Below are 16,819 nucleotides of genomic sequence, written 5' to 3'. Positions count from 1 at the left end.
ACACAAACACGGACTAGTTCGGCTTGCCGTCCGTCTACAACATAGCACTTCCGCCGTCCGTCATGGCGTCCATAATTCGCGCGAGTAGAGCGTGACGTCACGTGCAAGGGGTCTATAACCAGTGCCACAAAGAAGTGCGGCAGAACATTAGGAGGGATAAGAGATCACAGATAGACAGGCTAGCCAAGGAGGCAGAACTCGCAGCATCTCAAAGAAACATGAAAGGACTCTATAACATTACAAGGAAATTATCTGGGACATATCAACATAGTAACAAACCAATCATGGACAAGAATGGCCAACTGTTTTCAACCACGGAAGAGCAGCTCAACAGATGGGTAGAGCCCTTCCAAGAGGTTCTTAACAGACCACCACCAGCAGAAAGGCCACACATTCCTATAACCAGGATACCATTAAACATCAAGTGTGACAGACCAACTAAAATTGAAATAAGAGCGGCAATCAAACAACTGAAAACCAGCAAGGCTGCAGGCCCTGACAACATTCCACCTGAAGCCCTTAAAACTGATATAAACACATCTACAGACATGCTCTACAGCCTCTTTGGGAGAATTTGGGAGGAGGAGAAGACACCCACAGAATGGGCAGAGGGGCACATAGTGAAACTACCAAAAAAGGGTGACCTAAGGAAGTGCAACAACTACAGAGGGATTACACTACTTTCAGTGCCCAGTAAGGTCTTTAATCGGGTCATCCTCAATCGCCTCCAGGAAATTGTAGACAAGAAGCTCCGGGACCAGCAAGCAGGATTCAGGAAAGACCGCTCATGCACAGATCACATAGCAACACTACGCATTATCATTGAACAGTCTATTCAATGGAACGCGTCCCTGTATATGAACTTCATTGAATTCGAAAAAGCTTTTGATAGCTTAGACCGGACAACACTATGGCAACTAATGGAATACTATGGAATCCCCACCAAGATCATAAACCTTATTAAGAACTCGTATGATGGCACTGTATGTAAAGTTATGCATGCAGGCCAGCTTTCCCAAAGCTTCGAGGTCAAGACGGGTGTCAAACAGGGATGTCTTCTCTCACCATTTCTCTTCCTTCTTGCAATTGATTGGGCCATGAGGGAAACAACTGAGGGGAAGAGAAATGGAATTCAGTGGACAATGTGGGAGCAGCAAGAGGAAGTGGAGTTGGATTGGACACACCCTAAGACAGCCTGCCACAAACATCACTCGACAAGCCCTGAAATGGAACCCCCAAGGGAAAAGGAAACAAGGTCGCCCCAGGAACAACTGGAGAAGAAGTGTAGAGGCAGAAATGTTAAAGTGTGGGCTCAACTGGGGAGAGCTTGAGCGAAAAGCTGTAAACAGAGTGAAATGGAGGATATTTGTCAATGGCCTATGCACCCACGAGGAGCTAAGGGCTTAGTTTAGTTGTAATAATACATGAGCATACCGAAATTCGTACATGTACATTAAACACAGTCCAAGGGCTGCTTCATTGAATATTTGAAAGTGGCGCTAAAACATGTTCCTTCAGGTTGCCAGCTGGTGGCGCTATGGCTATAAATGAAAATTGTTATGTAGATGTGTTCAGGTCAGGACTCTTAGCAATCATGTGAAATTTGGGACAGATCGGACATTGTATGCATGAGTTCCAGCAACTTCCTGTTTCATGGGAAAATATCAAACTTTGTCGGGCCAGAACCGACACAAATTTTTACGTAGATTCAAATCCTTCGCAATTTAGCATCACAAAGGCCTTAAGATGACACTCACCAAATATGAAGATGATCCGACGAAAACTGTAGGAGGAGTTAGTTAAAGTATTATGCCTGGAAATGACAAAAACTGCGCCCAAATCAATTCAATTTCAATTTTTTCAATTCAATTTTATTTATATAGCGCTTTTCACAATACTTAATTGTTTCAAAGCAGCTTTACATTAATAGAAGCAGTAAAAGCACAGAAAAACGACAGATAGCACAACATAATAATAAATAGCATAAGCAGTCAAATTTGCTGCGGCTATGACTCGACATTATGAGCGAGCGTATTACTAATGTAACGTCTAGAAGAAGAAGCTAAGTTAAGCCCAAGCAGGCTACCTCCCCGGGTTAAAAAAAACCCCTAGGAGAAAAAACAAAACCCCGGGTTGTTTAGCCGAGGAAATAAAAAATAAAAAGTCCTAGGAGGGAAAAACCCTTGGGAGATATACATGTATATACACACATATAAGCGGATAAGGAGATTAAGCGGAGATTACGCGGAGATTAAGCGGAGATTAAGCGGGTTCTGCCGGTGATCGTTGGTCAGGCATCAGCTGGGCATCACATTGAGGGACGACCAGTGGATCAGAGGTGTGTCGACTTTCACATCTACCGGAACTGGGTCTGTTTGTCCCATTGTCCTCAGGGTCGAGGACAAGACAGGGAGAGAAAAACAAAATCATATTAGCGTAGGGGCCGTTCACATGTAATGCAAGTGTCACACAGTGATGTGGTTTAATCAGCTTAGTTTCAGACAGACTAACTATTGCGGCATAATTATATTATCCACAGTTGAGGATTTTGCAAATTGGGGGCCCACTGCGACGGTATATATGGTAACTAAGGGTCACCTTCCGATCTTTAAGAGAAAATGAAACCTGTCGACCCGTTTGACTAAGGCCTGTAACCCCACTGTCGTCGTTAATGCAGGTTCAGTGGCAAACGGGTCTATATTGCATACTATTTACAAGATCACGAGAAAACGCCAACATCGCAACCTGACCATACGTGTCAACCCGTTTGACTAAGGCTGGAGGCCCCACTGTCGTCGTTAATGCAGGTTCAGTGGCAAACGGGTCTGTATGGGAAACTATTCACAAGACACATGAAAGCGCCAAAATCGCAACCCGACCATACGTGCCAACCCATTTGACTAAGGCCGGAAGCCCCACTGTCGTCGTTAATGCAGGTTCAGTGGCAAACGGGTTTGTATGGCATACTATTCACAGGACACACGAAAATGCCAAAATCACAACCCAACCATACGTGCCAACCCGTTTGACTAAGGCTGGAGGCCCCACTGTCGTCGTTAATGCAGGTTCAGTGGCAAACGGGTTTGTATGGCATCCTATTCACAAGACACACGAAAGTTCCAAAATCGCAATCCGACCATACGTTAAGATAAAGTTTTTATTTATTTATTTGGTTGGTCTGTGCTATGACCGCGTGTGCTTTGTTCCGTACAAATAACTATTTCGAGTTAAGTACCTTTACTAGACAAATTATGCGAATGCTTTGTTGAAGAGAAAAGTTTTAAGTCTAGATTTAAAAATATCGACTGTGTCTGATTCTTGGACATCGGTTGGTAAATCATTCCAGAGCTTAGGGGCTAAGTAGGAAAAGGATCTTCCACTTTTAGACACTTTTGATAGTCTAGGGATAATCAAGAGACCAGAATTTTGCGACCGTAGTGTGCGTGATGGATTGTATTCTGATAGTAATTCTCTAAGATATGAGGGTGCTAGGCGATTTAAGGCTTTGTAGGTGATTAGTGATATTTTAAATTGTATGCGATATTTAACTGGTAGCCAGTGTAAAGATGCCAGAATTGGGCTTATGTGGTCGTACTTTTTAGATCGAGTAAGTTCCCTTGCGGAAGCTTTTTGAACTAGCTGAAGCTTGTTTACTTGATTTGCATGGCATCCCCCGAGTAGCGAGTTACAATAGTCTATTCTAGAGGTCATAAAAGCATGGATAAGCTTCTCTGCGTCAGATGTAGACAGTATATGGCGTATTTTCGAGATATTTCTAAGATGGAAGAATGCTGTGCGGCAGACGTTGGCGATATGACTATCGAAGGATAAGTTGCTGTCGAACATCACACCTAAGTTCCTAACCGTGGAAGATGGCACCACAGTGCAGCCATCTATGTGCAACTTGTAATCTGACATATTATGTTTGTAACGATTCGGTTCAATAATAAGTATCTCTGTCTTATTGGAGTTCAGCTTAAGAAAGTTATGTGCCATCCAGTCACTAACATCGCTAAGGCAGTCTGTTAGCTTAGAAAATGTGTGTGTTTCGCTGGGATGTGAGGAGATGTAAAGCTGGGTATCATCCGCATAGCAGTGAAAACTTATGTTATGTTTCCTGATAATGTCTCCTAGGGGTAACATGTATAACGAGAACAGGATAGGACCTAGAACTGATCCCTGCGGTACACCGTATTTAACCAGGGAGTGATATGACTCTTCCTCGTTTACATAAACAAAGTGATAGCGATTGGTTAGATACGACCTAAACCAGGCTAGCGCCTGACCACTGATACCAACATAGTTTTCTAGTCTATTGAGTAAGATTGTGTGATCTATTGTGTCAAAGGCTGCACTAAGGTCTAATAATATAAGAATTGAGATTTCACCACGATCGGATGTTAATAGGAGGTCATTTGTAACTCTAAGCAACGCTGTCTCTGTGCTATGGTGGGGCCTGAATCCTGATTGGAACTTTTCATACGTACTATTATTTGTCAAGAATGTGCGTTACTGGCTTGCCACTTCCTTTTCTAATATTTTCGAAAGAAAAGGGAGATTTGAGATTGGTCTAAAGTTATTAAGCTCTCCCTGATCAAGCTGTGGTTTTTTAATCAGCGGTTTAATAACTGCTAGTTTGAAAGCTGTTGGAACGTATCCTATTTCTAGTGATGAGTTAAAGATATTTAGAACCGGGGTTGACACTACAGGGAATACCTCTTTAAGTAGTTTTGTGGGAACGGGGTCTAATATACAGGACGATGATTTGGATGATATAACTAGTCTAGAGAGCTCATCTATTGTAGTAGGTTTAAATGAATCAAGATGTTCGTATGGTAGTCTAGTGTTAAGTGAACTAATGGGTAGAGTGGTGGCTGCCTGGGTAGCTACGATGTTTTCCCTAATAGCCGTAATCTTGTTAGAAAAGAAGTTCATGAAGTCGTTACTATTGTGTTGAAGTTTACTACTGGTTTCTGTTTGTTTTTTGTTTCTAGTCAGTTTTGCAACTGTGCTAAAGAGGAAACGAGGGTTATTATGATTCTCATTTATAAGCTTGCTAAGATAGGTATATCTGGCGGTTTTAATAGCCTGTCTGTAGTGTTTAACACTATCTTTCCATGCTGCACGCCATACCTCTAACTTTGTGCTTTTATAATTTCTTTCCATTTTCCTAGTTGCCTTTTTGAGTGCTGCGGTGTGATGGTCATACCATGGAGCTGGCAGTTTTTCTTTGATTCTCTTTTTTCGAATGGGAGCAACGGCATCCAATGTGTTAGAACAGACATTGTTTAGGTTTTCTATTACAATATCTAGATCGTCACAGTTATCTGCTACATGTTTAATTTGGGCCAGGTCTGGAAGAGTGCTAATAAAGCTATCTTTAGTGGTGGAAATTATTGTTCTGGCTAATCTGTAGCATGTTGTGGATTGAGTGATCCTATCTAGAGGTACAGTGTATGACACAAGGTAATGGTCAGAAACTGCATCACTCTGAGGTGATATTTTGATGTCATTAATATTGAGTCCGAGTGACAGAATTAAGTCTAATGTGTGCTTACGAGTATGCGTTGGCCCTGTCATGTTTTGTCTAATATTGAGAGAATTTAGAACATCCATAAACGCACGTCCTAATGCATCTTTTGGGTTATCCACATGAATATTAAAATCACCAACAATAAGAGCTTTATCTACAGTGACTACAAGCTCAGACAGGAAATCTGCTATTTCTTTAAGGAAATCTGCATGGTGGCCCGGAGGTCTATAGATTGTAGCTAAGGCAAAAGAGAGCTTTTTTTTCTGTTAAACAGAGTGCATCTAAGTTTTGGTCTGTAACTATTTCATTGACAATAGGTTCTTTATTGGTAAGCGATCTAATGTTAAGAAGGCCGAATTTTAACATTCGAGGTTCATCTGTTAATGTATTGTTTTCTAATTTTATATTAATCAGATTTGTACCAGATGTGGCAAGCGGTGCTCTGTATTTATTTGTTCGGGGAACAGATACAGTTGAAATGTGTTGATATTCTGGTAACATTGACTCGAAGTGCTGGGATATAAGTGATCTTGACATATCACGGCAGCTAATAGACGGACGGTTAAGCCGATCCGTCTGTTTCCTGACCTGTACCCTGGATAGTCAGACTGTATTAGAAGTAAGACTATTGGTCAGATTTATAGAGAGAATCGCCCTTCCTTCCTGAGACGGATGGAGGCCATCTCTCTTTAGCAGGTCAGGTCTCCCCCGGAAATGCTTCCAATTGTCTATAAACCCTACGTTATGCTGAGGGCACCATTTTGACATCCAGTCGTGAAGAGACAGTGATCTGCTGTAAGTTTCATCCCCCCGGTAGGCGGGGAGGGGACCAGAGCATATTACATTGTCTGACATTGTTTTAGCAATTTCACATATCTCTTTAATATTATCTTTGGTGATCTCCGACTGGCGGAGTCTGGTGTCATTCGTGCCGGCGTGAATAACAATTTTAGAAAACTTACGCTTAGCATTAGCCAGCACTTTAAGTTTTGATCTAATGTCTGAAGACCTGGCTCCCGGTATACAATCGACTATGGTGGCTGGTGCCTCAATGTTCGCGTTTCTAAGTATCGAATCTCCAATAACCAAGGCACTATTAACAGACGTCTCAGTCGGTTTATTGCTTAGAATATCGAACCTGTTAGAAATTACCAGGGGGGTCTTGGGTGGGCACCGGATACGACTGTGCTGCCTGACAGTCACCCAGTTAGTCGGCCGCCTTGACTCAGATGACGGAACCGAGCTATGTGTATTATGTTTAATACTAGGCGCACCCGAAACAGTGTTTGTAGCATTAGCGTTATTAGCGTTTGTAGCATTAGCGGTATTAACTTTTGTAGCATTAGCGGTATTAGCGTTTGTAGCATTAGCGTTTGTAGCATTAGCGGCATTAGCGTTTGTAGCATTAGTGGTATTAGCGTTTGTAGCATTAGCGGTATTGCTGTCATCAACTAGCGTTTGGATGCACACTGCTAGTTCTGCTATCTTATCCGTCAGCCTTACTACTTCAATACACTTAGCACAAGTAAACCCCTCTGTGCTGATGGAAGAAGCTAAACTGTACATGTGGCAAGTAATGCAGGTTACAATAACAAGCGGAGTCTTACCGCTTTCATGTTGGGTGATGGCGTCTTCGGTCACCTGGACGCGGTCCGTGAAGCTACATCGCGAGGGAAGCTCGCTCGCAGCACGCCCCGATCGCCTGCGGACGTGTAGCCAGGGTGATGTGAGGCACGCTGAATCTGCGAAGGCCGGGCAGCAGCTCCTCCACGGCTTCCCGATCGCTTTCATTCTGGGCGATGGCGTCTCCGTTCCCTCGAGCGCGGTCCGTGAAGCTACACCGCGTACGGTGTTCGCTTTTTGCACGCCTCGGTCGCTTGTGGACGTCTGGAGCCTGGGTGAACTGGGCGATGTACGTCGCGTAGGATCGGCGATAACCAGGTATCAACTGCTCCACAGCTTCCCGCTCAGGTGAGGACAGGTCTGAATAGCATACATTGGATGAGTCTGCCATTAGATCGGCAAATGGTAACCACACCGGCACCTGTTTGTTGATGCTAGCGGGCTATATGCTAACACTTGGTGGTAGTACTGCTCAATAGTCGTCACGGTAAAGTATTCTTGAGATAAACGAATATGTTATATTATATAAATAGGAACAAGGTAGTCAGAAAATAGGATTTGGATGATAAACTCGACGGAGCTCTGATCTATTCTGTCTGTACGTTGCTGACTTCCTGTTTGGTTTACGGCTTCGCTCCAAGAGACTTTTTTGTAGGTCTGGTCATGCTACAGAAGCGTACCAAATTTCGTAATTGTACATTAAACACAGTCCGAGGGCTGCTTCGTTGAAAATTTGTAGGTGGGGCTATAGAGCCATTTTCCCACGCCTAATTCCAAAGCCTACACCACATGTACATTTTCATCACTCTTGACATCTGTGCAAAATTTCATGAGTTTTCGAGTATGTTTAGGCCCTCTAAAGTCCCGCTGAAGTCGGAAAAAAATAATAATAATAATAATAACTCCTTGAAGAACAATAGGGTCCTCACACCCCGGGCTCGGGCCCTAATAACTGTGTCTAACACTGTCTGTACAGAAATGTATCAATGAAATCCGCCATTACGTGAAATCACGCGCCCTCGTTTGTAAACAATGCGAACGTTTTTAAATCCGAACCGTGCCGTCTGCTGAGGTTGCTTATGTAGGCTGAACTGCACAAGCCATAACATATTACATGATAGCAAATATAAACTAGAAAATGCATTTCCGGAGGAACTGCAAAAGTGTGCTTGCTCTGGTGCCGCAGATTTAGTTTGTGCATCCTCATATTGGAGTCCCAAGTTCATGTACGAAGTTTGGTTTCAATACGTGAAAGCGTTCTTGAGATATAAACTACTTCCTGTTTGGCGGCGTAAAATTTTAGAAATTTTTTTTTTCTTTTGATGTTGTTCATCCTCACATTGGAGACCCAAATTAATCTACAAAGTTTGGTTTCAATATTTGAAAGCATTCCTGAGATATAAACTACATCCTGTTTGGCGGCGTAAAATTTTAGAAAAAAAAATTTCTTTTGATGTTGTGCATCCTCACATTGGAGACCCAAATTCATTTACAAAGTTTGGTTTTAATATATGAAAGCGTTCCTGAGATATAAACTACTTCCTGTTTGGCGGCGTAAAATTTTTAGAAAACAAAATGTTCTTTTGATGTTGTGCATCCTCACATTGGAGACCCAAATTCATGCACAAAGTTTGGTTTCAATACGTGAAAGCGTTCCTGAGATATAAACTACTTCCTGTTTGGCGGCGTAAAATTTTAGAAAAAAATTGTTCTTTTGATGTTGTGCATCCTCTCATTGGAGACCCAAATTCATGAACAAAGTTTGGTTTCAATACATGAAAGCGTTCCTGAGATATAAAGTACTTCCTGTTTGGCGGCGTAAAATTTTAGAAAAAAAAATGTTATTTTCATGTTGTGCATCCTCACATTGGAAACCCAAATTCATGTACAAAGTTTGGTTTCAATACATGAAAGCGTTCCTGAGATATAAACTACTTCCTGTTTGGCGGCGTAAAATTTTAGAATTTTTTTTTTCTTTTGATGTTGTGCATCCTCACATTTGAGACCCAAATTCATGTACAAAGTTTAGTTTCAATACGTGAAAGCGTTCCTAAGATATAAACTACTTCCTGTTTTGGCGGCGTCGACGCACATTTAGTTTGAGCTGTGACGGGCAAACGCTTCCGAAAATCAAAAATCCTTCTAGTAACTTTTGTGAGGCTTGGTCCAAGGATCGTGTATGTGGATTTTCGTGAAGTTTGGACAAAATTTGTGACCTGTGAAACTTTTTTAAGGTTTTGTGTTCTATCCAATATGGCGGAAGAACGACATCGATCTGTGACCTTATCTTCTCAAGCAACTTACACCGGTACTGCCCGAACATTTTAAAGTTTGAACGGTGTCTCTGTGTCAAACGGTCTAATCGCTAGAGCTGGCCAAAAAAATCTACCCGGGAAAAATAATAATAAAACTTAAGAAGAACAATAAGTGTGCTTTTGCAAGCACACTTAATGAAGACAAATGACTTACAGTTTCTTCAGGAATATATCCTTCTCCATTGCGTCTTCCATTGTTCTTCTTCTTAGGTAACGTTAAACTTAGGAAAGTTCTTAGGAAACGCTTCTCTTCCTCATTGTCCAGACATAAATGAAGATATTCCTCACGTGTGTATAAAGTTTATAATCCAAACATGCGGTAAAGTCTTTAAATCTGATAAAACTTTACGCTTTGTTTATTATTGTTGTAACTGCTCGTCTCTTCATTACCATGTCAACAGCCTGAGGGCGTGACCGCATTAGAGATAATGAGCTCAGCCAGGAAAAACTGTACTCTCTTTTTTCTTCAATGCAGATTATATAAACAGGAAATATTTGTTTTTGATTATAATTAGCTTGTTTAAAAGTAGACATTTCAGACTTTCTTTGGATATGTGTTTCATGTTTGTCTGACAAGTATTCGCGGAGTTTCAACTGATTTTTGTTACTTGATTTGAGAGACAGCTGGCGGAGACAGAAATGTCTGAATGCGCACCCTGTTTATTTTCTTTATTTGACAAAAACACAAAGATCTCTTGTTATTGTAAATGTACACTAATTAAAGAGGACCCTTCAGAGTTTCAAATGATGTCAAACACGTAAGTGTTTGATTATTAATGATGGAGTATTTTAAGTTGATTCTGCTATGATAAGGAGAAAACACGTCAAAACGCGTCGCGCGTTTTTGGACCCCTGGGGGTTAAAGGCTCATTATAGTTGCGCGTAGGTCCTACAGCATAGCCGCAATGACGTAGGCTATGCGTTGGTTTTCATATATACTTCTGCGTCGTCGTCCTCCACATCGACGTGCAAACACACATGCAGACTGCTGGTAGGCAGTATACACATGTGTAACCCTCAGTACCAGCATAACCACCAAAGCAGCAGCAACTTGTCCAGTAAACCCACAAATGAAGAAGTGGCTGCAGTGTATGATTTGAGAAAACCAGCAGTGATGGAGGTAAATAAACAGTGACTTTGGTAAGCGGAAATGCCTATAAAGGAATGTGATATTTTTGACCAGACGGGAGGGGTTCTAGTAGACCAATCACAGCGCTTGCGGTCTGCGTAAAACGGACACGTTGTTACAGGCTATGCAGAGCTATGGACAGCCTTCATATAGCCTATGGTGTAGAACTTACACACGACTATAAATTACACTTTAGGAGAAGCTTCATCCCCTAGGCCATCTATTACTGCTAAGAATTAACCGTGTACAACCTGTTTGCACATTAGTCTCTTGTACATCCCGGCTCACCTTAATGTTTTTATTAAGTCTTTAGTATACTGTCTTGCACATACTATTTTATTCTTTAAATAATACTATATTAAAAATATTTTATTTTTATTAATACATATTCTTTTATTCTACTCTGTCCATGGAGCAGATCAGACTGTCATTTATGGGTCGGGGTCTTTACACCAGGCCGCCACATTTTCAGTAAAAGAGCAATTTCCCTTTTCCCTGAGTCGATTTCATTTCAATGCACAGACACAACATTTTCTATCCTGCACTGTTCTGCCTTCACTACCCTTCATTCTTCAGATGAAGTTCGATGTCCTTCTTTCAAATGGGACAATTTGAAGCGTGGGTTTTACGGTCCATACTTCATAGTGCCCAACAAGGGTGGGGATTACAGCCAATACTGGATTTTCATGATTTATGTTCACACAGAAATACATTCGTACATGTATTTTCTACCAACATTGGTTTGCAGCTATAGACAGGAAGGATGCATACTTTCATGTCGTAATCCTCCCTCAACACAGACTTTTCTTGTAGTTTGCTTTTGAAAGGTTAGCGCTTCAGTACAGGGCCCTCCTCTACAGTTTGTCCCTGTCTCCTCGTGTGTCGACGACTGGCTGATTTTAGCTCATTCTCTGGAGCAGTTGTGTGTTCACAGGGACCTAGTGCTTGGCAGATATGTCGTTTGGGGCTTCGGGTCAACTGGAAAATCAGCAAGCTCTCCCCTGTGCAAAGAATCTCTTTCCTAGGCATGGAACTATATTCGGTCCCCACAACTGCACGTCTCACGGAGCAGGTCTGTCCTCCATTTCCATCTTTTCTGCGTGGTGTCATCTCTAGCCTGTGTTCAGACCTCAGCTTTCTGTGGGTCGGGGTGCCCCTTGGACAGGTCTCCAGTCACGCTCACCTTTATCAAGAGGGTTGGGGATCTGCAAGGTTTCTTTGTCACCTGGGAGTGCCTTGAATTCAGATATGTGGGTGGAGAGATGTTAGTAACTTCAGTGTCAGTCAGCAATGAAAAAGATGAGAAATGGATGTTAGATGTGATTGTAGTGTATTCAGAGGTTAGTTGTGTGGGAAAATTGGATGCTGATGAATAATGTTTTGTTGGTGAAAAGTTAGCAAAGTCACGAAGTGGTTGGAGTGGGACATGGACAAAGCAGAGAGTTGAAAGTTTTGAACAGCTGCTTTGTGTTAGGTGCGTTACTTACCTTTGTGGTAAAGTAGGATGTTTTAGCTGTAATGTCATTAGCTGAAAAAGAGAAAAGAGGTGACTGGTGGTGACAGAGGTAAGCAGAGTTGTTAGTTTTGTGCCATTTTCTTTTCAGCAGCCCTGAGTGTGGTCTATTGCTCATAGAGAATGTCAGAGGCAAGAGGGTGTAGCACGAGCTGGTTGCAGCATCAGAGGAGAGCAGCATATCAAGCTTCGAAGTTCAGAAGTGGACCTGGAGGGCGGTAAACTACAACGACATGAAGTTGATTAGGAGAGGTGATGTTAACAGCATAGTATTCAAATTATTTGTTTATAGTGAAGTAAGAAGAGTGTACTTCTATGTTGATGAGCAAACCTGTGCCTCCACACCAGCCTGTTTGGCAAGAGAAAGAGTATTTAGAGAGAAAGGCAGCGGGTGTAGCCGAGTAAGAGCTAGTCGTATTAGGCGAACTAAGAGTTGAAGGTCGACTGAGTAGCAAAGGCATGAATGAAGTTGTATTTGTTGACAGCTGACTGGCAGTTCCAGAGTCCCATGGAGAAAGACAGGGGTGTAGGAGATGAGGTGTGGATGGGCCACATGATGGAGTGAGATTGTCGTGACTTGTATCTGGGATGCAGGCACTGTCAGTTGTAAATGACAGAAATGTCCTTGAAACACATGTGGTTAGTAGAAAGAAGAAAAAAAATGCAAAGAGACTTTGAAAGAGATTAATACGACAATGTCCTTGCTCAGTGGAGTCACGAAGTTGGTTGAGTAACAAACAAGTTTGATATTTGAGTCTTGTTTGGGCTGCCTCTGACATGACAGCAGCAATAGCCAATGGGAGCTTCAACCGGATGTTCCATGCTTTTATAGCTGAAACAAGATGCCCACAAACATGACATGAAATAGGATTATTGAGAAAAAATATTGCCTTGGACAACTATGGCGACAGTACAATAGCTTTTATGGTGTCTCATGCAAGAACTAACACAACATTTGTTTTTCTCAAGTCACGTTTGATTTTGCATTTCTGTGAGATCTCGCATCGTTACTATAGTCATCACGTTTGTGATCTTGTGGTCTGATCGAAGCATCCAGTGTGTTCGTTCTGAGGAGTATGCTGTTGAAAAATCACTTCAAACTTTCCTTAGTTCTTAGCTCGCCAAAGGATTTAAAAAGTTTTAAGATTTAAAAAACAAACAGTGTGTCCCCGGCCAAAAATGTATTAAAAAAAATAAATGAATGGAGTTTTTTATTAAAATAGATCATGGTGTCAGTGTTGATTGTCAGAATTATTTTCCTTAAATATATATATAGTTCATTGTTGTTTCAATATTTAAAGTATTTGAAATGTGTTATTGTAATACTTTATTTAGTTATTTACTGATGTATCATTCAACGTGGAGATTGTGTGAAATAATGTGATTTTCCACATAGAATGAAGAAGTGCAGTTTCTTGAGGATGAGCTGCAGAAGCAAAAGCAGAAGTTCTCACAGCTAAAAAGCTTTACTAGAAGTCTGCTGATAGCTGTGAAAAACAATGACCAAGAGAAACAGCAGGTGAGGAAGCATAATTAAAACCTACAAACAAACATTTAAATCAATACTTTAAATCATAATTCTTGTGACGTGTCTTTGACAGGAGCTGCTACATGAGGTCCATGAGGATTTGGGCCTGGATAACCCAAGAGAGCCTTACACAGAGGCAATTTCCATCCAAAAGGTGTCCTCGAATTTTGAGGAGAAGGACACAAGGCCATCAAAACTTTAAACAGTATTACTCCCTCCTGTCCTCTTCTAACCCCTTCAGAAAACACCCAGTGCCTGTGGAAACCGTAACAATAACGCTGTTTGCATATTTGGTTTGCTTGGTCTGAACCAGTGTTCCAATCCACACCACAATTCATAAACTAATTGCCACTGTAAAAAAGTAAGGACTCATCCTCAGTAAGGATGCCAGCGGATTGTGTTCATACCAATCAAGTTGAATGAAGTTAACTTGGGTGGAGTTTTTTAGTATCTATTCATGTCTAAAATATTTATTCATTCCAACCAAATGAATGAAACTCTAATTATAAACAGGCTTGGATCCACTCCATAAGCTCCAATTTGAAAGCATCTTACAGTTTTGAATTTTTTACAGCATTTGACACTGCCTTTTTGTCTGTGTTCAGTGTAATAAAATAAATGGCACTAGGTCAACACTGAGTGGTCTTGTTTTTGTGACACCTGAGAAAAAAACATTTCTGAACTCAAGACTAATGGTTTTACCACTGTCCAGTAATTATAAGTATTAGAGGTTTAGTTTATACAATAATCAAAATTTTATCATTACTGACTCACCCTGGATGACACTACTATAAATACATGGATAAAAGTTCTCCGTCGTAGCGACGGATTTCCGTCGATTGCAGCGAGTCTACGACGGATTTCCGTCAGTTGCAAAATTATTAAATTAACTTTTCATAAAGACGCCATGTAGCTATTCACCTTAAGTGGGATGTGATCAAAGCCTGGAGTGGAGCGAAATCACGTTCCTCTCTCCACTGTAACTTTCTGTGATCACTACGCACCAGATCCACTCCGGGTTTTCTGGCTGCATCTCACGTTACGCTGAGGTAAAACTTTATTTCTGCTATTATGGACATACTTGTAATGCAGGAAGGATCCGATGTTTTGGACATCGATAAAGGTGTATAAGACCAATGGAGATTAACTTGTCTTAGCGAAATGAGGAAGATTGGCAAGCCTTTCCGTTCGTGGACTTAGAAAATCAAACAGCCAGGTAATTTACGTGTCTTAGCACAGTAAGCCTAGGGTCCTGTATTTTGGGGGTAATTAATTTGTCTCGTACGTGATCGTTTTTGACTGCTACGTTGATCTAACCAGTGGCTAATACAACGAGTTTGTTAAACTCATGGGTAAACTTCACGTGGCGCCACAACAAGAACCAAGAGGCAGTCAGATGACATCAAAATCCCGTGAGAGCGAACCGAGAACTCATTAGACGAGACTGCTTCAGAAATGCTCTCGCAGTACTTTGATGTCATCCACCTGTCAGTTCTTGCAGTTGCATGTGCGCGTTGTCAGGAAATCTTGAAGTTTGTACATGTATCCGCATTCAAAAACAAGTGATTTTAAATTGAAACAATAACAACAGTGTTAAATGTGCGCGCTGTTTCTGTATGAGGGGAATAAGCAAGTCGCGCATCCGCTTCTCTTTGAGCTTGTGAGTATTTTTGCCGCTTTGTTGGACTTAAATACACATAATGTTAATCAAACAATTAATCTCTCACTGCTCTTGACTAAATCAATGTGTACCTTTACTAAGATATATACATTATTGTTTATTATCCTTTTTTCATCACTGACTGTTTATCCTTAGTGAGCTTGAATTTTGTTCTTGTGTAATACACGCACGTTTCGCACAATGCGTTGTTTTAAGTGCATAACATTGCGCATAAAATAGCACCTCAGCTCTGCCTCTATTGTAAAATAATACTTAGCTGATAAAGGGTACAGTCATTCTATGTACAACTGTCACTATGATTACAGGCATCCTGCGCGAATTGTACACGAGTTTTATTCGAGTTGCTCGTTTAGGGTTTATATTCATACATAACGTTACTGTATTAGAGCTGTGACTGTAAGCTGTTGTGTGAGCAGAACAGACCCTGGATTGTTCGTTTATGTGCACTGAATAATATGATATAAACATTTCTGTACCACTTTTAAAAAAAGTTGTATTTGTTCACATTGCTAAATGCATTATATGAACAAACTATGAAAAATATAGAGTATATAAGCATTTATTAATTCATGTTTATGTCATTAAAGTAATTGGTGTTAGTTCATAGTGCATTAACTAATGTTTACAGTTTCAACCTTGATTTAAAAAATGTATGAGTAAATGCCAAAATTAATAAGATTTACAATTAATAAATAATTAAAATGCATTTAAGGTGGTGATATTGATATTTCTTTTTACATAGTTAGTTATTTAGCTGTTTCACCTTAATCTGAAATGCCCTGCAAACTACATTACAGAATAAATTTTTTTACTTTGTCACAAGTAGATTAACATGAAGGGATAACGTTTTTAACCCTTAGTGCAGGAGTCACAAGTGTTTTGTTTAGACAGATATTAAAGGTAATGGTTCAATTAAAGGACTGTGTTAAAAGTAAAGCTGTAAATTAACAAACTATTATGGCATTAATGGCGAAAAACATCTCCCCTTAGAATGCTATTGGTGTCGCCTATTTACAAGGAATATTACTTGGCCTGAAAAATATTTCAGTCAGAAGAATTTTTTTCACTTTAATCCATGTAAATAGGGTAAAGTGCAATTCTTAGTAGTTACACTAAAAAGCCAATTATCAATTGTTAAATACTAACACTGGAACAAAGTGGGGGTTTTTTGGAGTGTAAGAATTTGATGTCTGGTTTAATTTTTGATCAAATACATGGATTTGGGATCCTAGCAAGTGATTTTTAGATTTTAGATATCAATTTTTCCTTTATCAAATAGATGGCACTTGTCCTGGTATGATTGGAATTCCTATTCGGAGGCATTTCAAATATGGCAGCAGAGTACAGTGTGTTCACTATTGCTGCTGCTTTTCGTGTGTAGTGCATTTACTAATTGGATGAGTTATATCAAATGCTTTCCTATGCTCAGCCAAAAGCCGCAGACTCACGTCTGTTATGGGGAATAAACAGAGAGATCCCAGTGCAGATGAAAATTTA

At 40.7% G+C, this 16,819-nt stretch overlaps 1 protein-coding gene across 4 annotated transcripts in view; it reads left to right on the top strand.

Moving 5' to 3' along the window:
* hdx (highly divergent homeobox) overlaps window positions 1–14,276 on the top strand; it is a 285,160-nt gene extending 270,884 nt beyond the window's left edge. For all 4 annotated transcript variants that reach the window (XM_055177696.2, XM_055177695.2, XM_055177697.2 and 1 more), the window contains 2 exons: window positions 13,510–13,632; window positions 13,715–14,276. In XM_055177696.2, the coding sequence (XP_055033671.2) occupies window positions 13,510–13,632; window positions 13,715–13,843 (252 nt within the window). In that variant the 3' untranslated portion in view covers window positions 13,844–14,276. The remainder of the gene's footprint in view (window positions 1–13,509; window positions 13,633–13,714) is intronic.
* The last annotated feature ends 2,543 nt before the right edge of the window (window positions 14,277–16,819 follow it).

This window comes from Misgurnus anguillicaudatus, chromosome 16 (genome assembly GCF_027580225.2).
Source record: "Misgurnus anguillicaudatus chromosome 16, ASM2758022v2, whole genome shotgun sequence".
NCBI classification, from domain to species: domain Eukaryota; kingdom Metazoa; phylum Chordata; class Actinopteri; order Cypriniformes; family Cobitidae; genus Misgurnus; species Misgurnus anguillicaudatus.
This window is presented reverse-complemented; position numbering and strand designations above follow the sequence as displayed.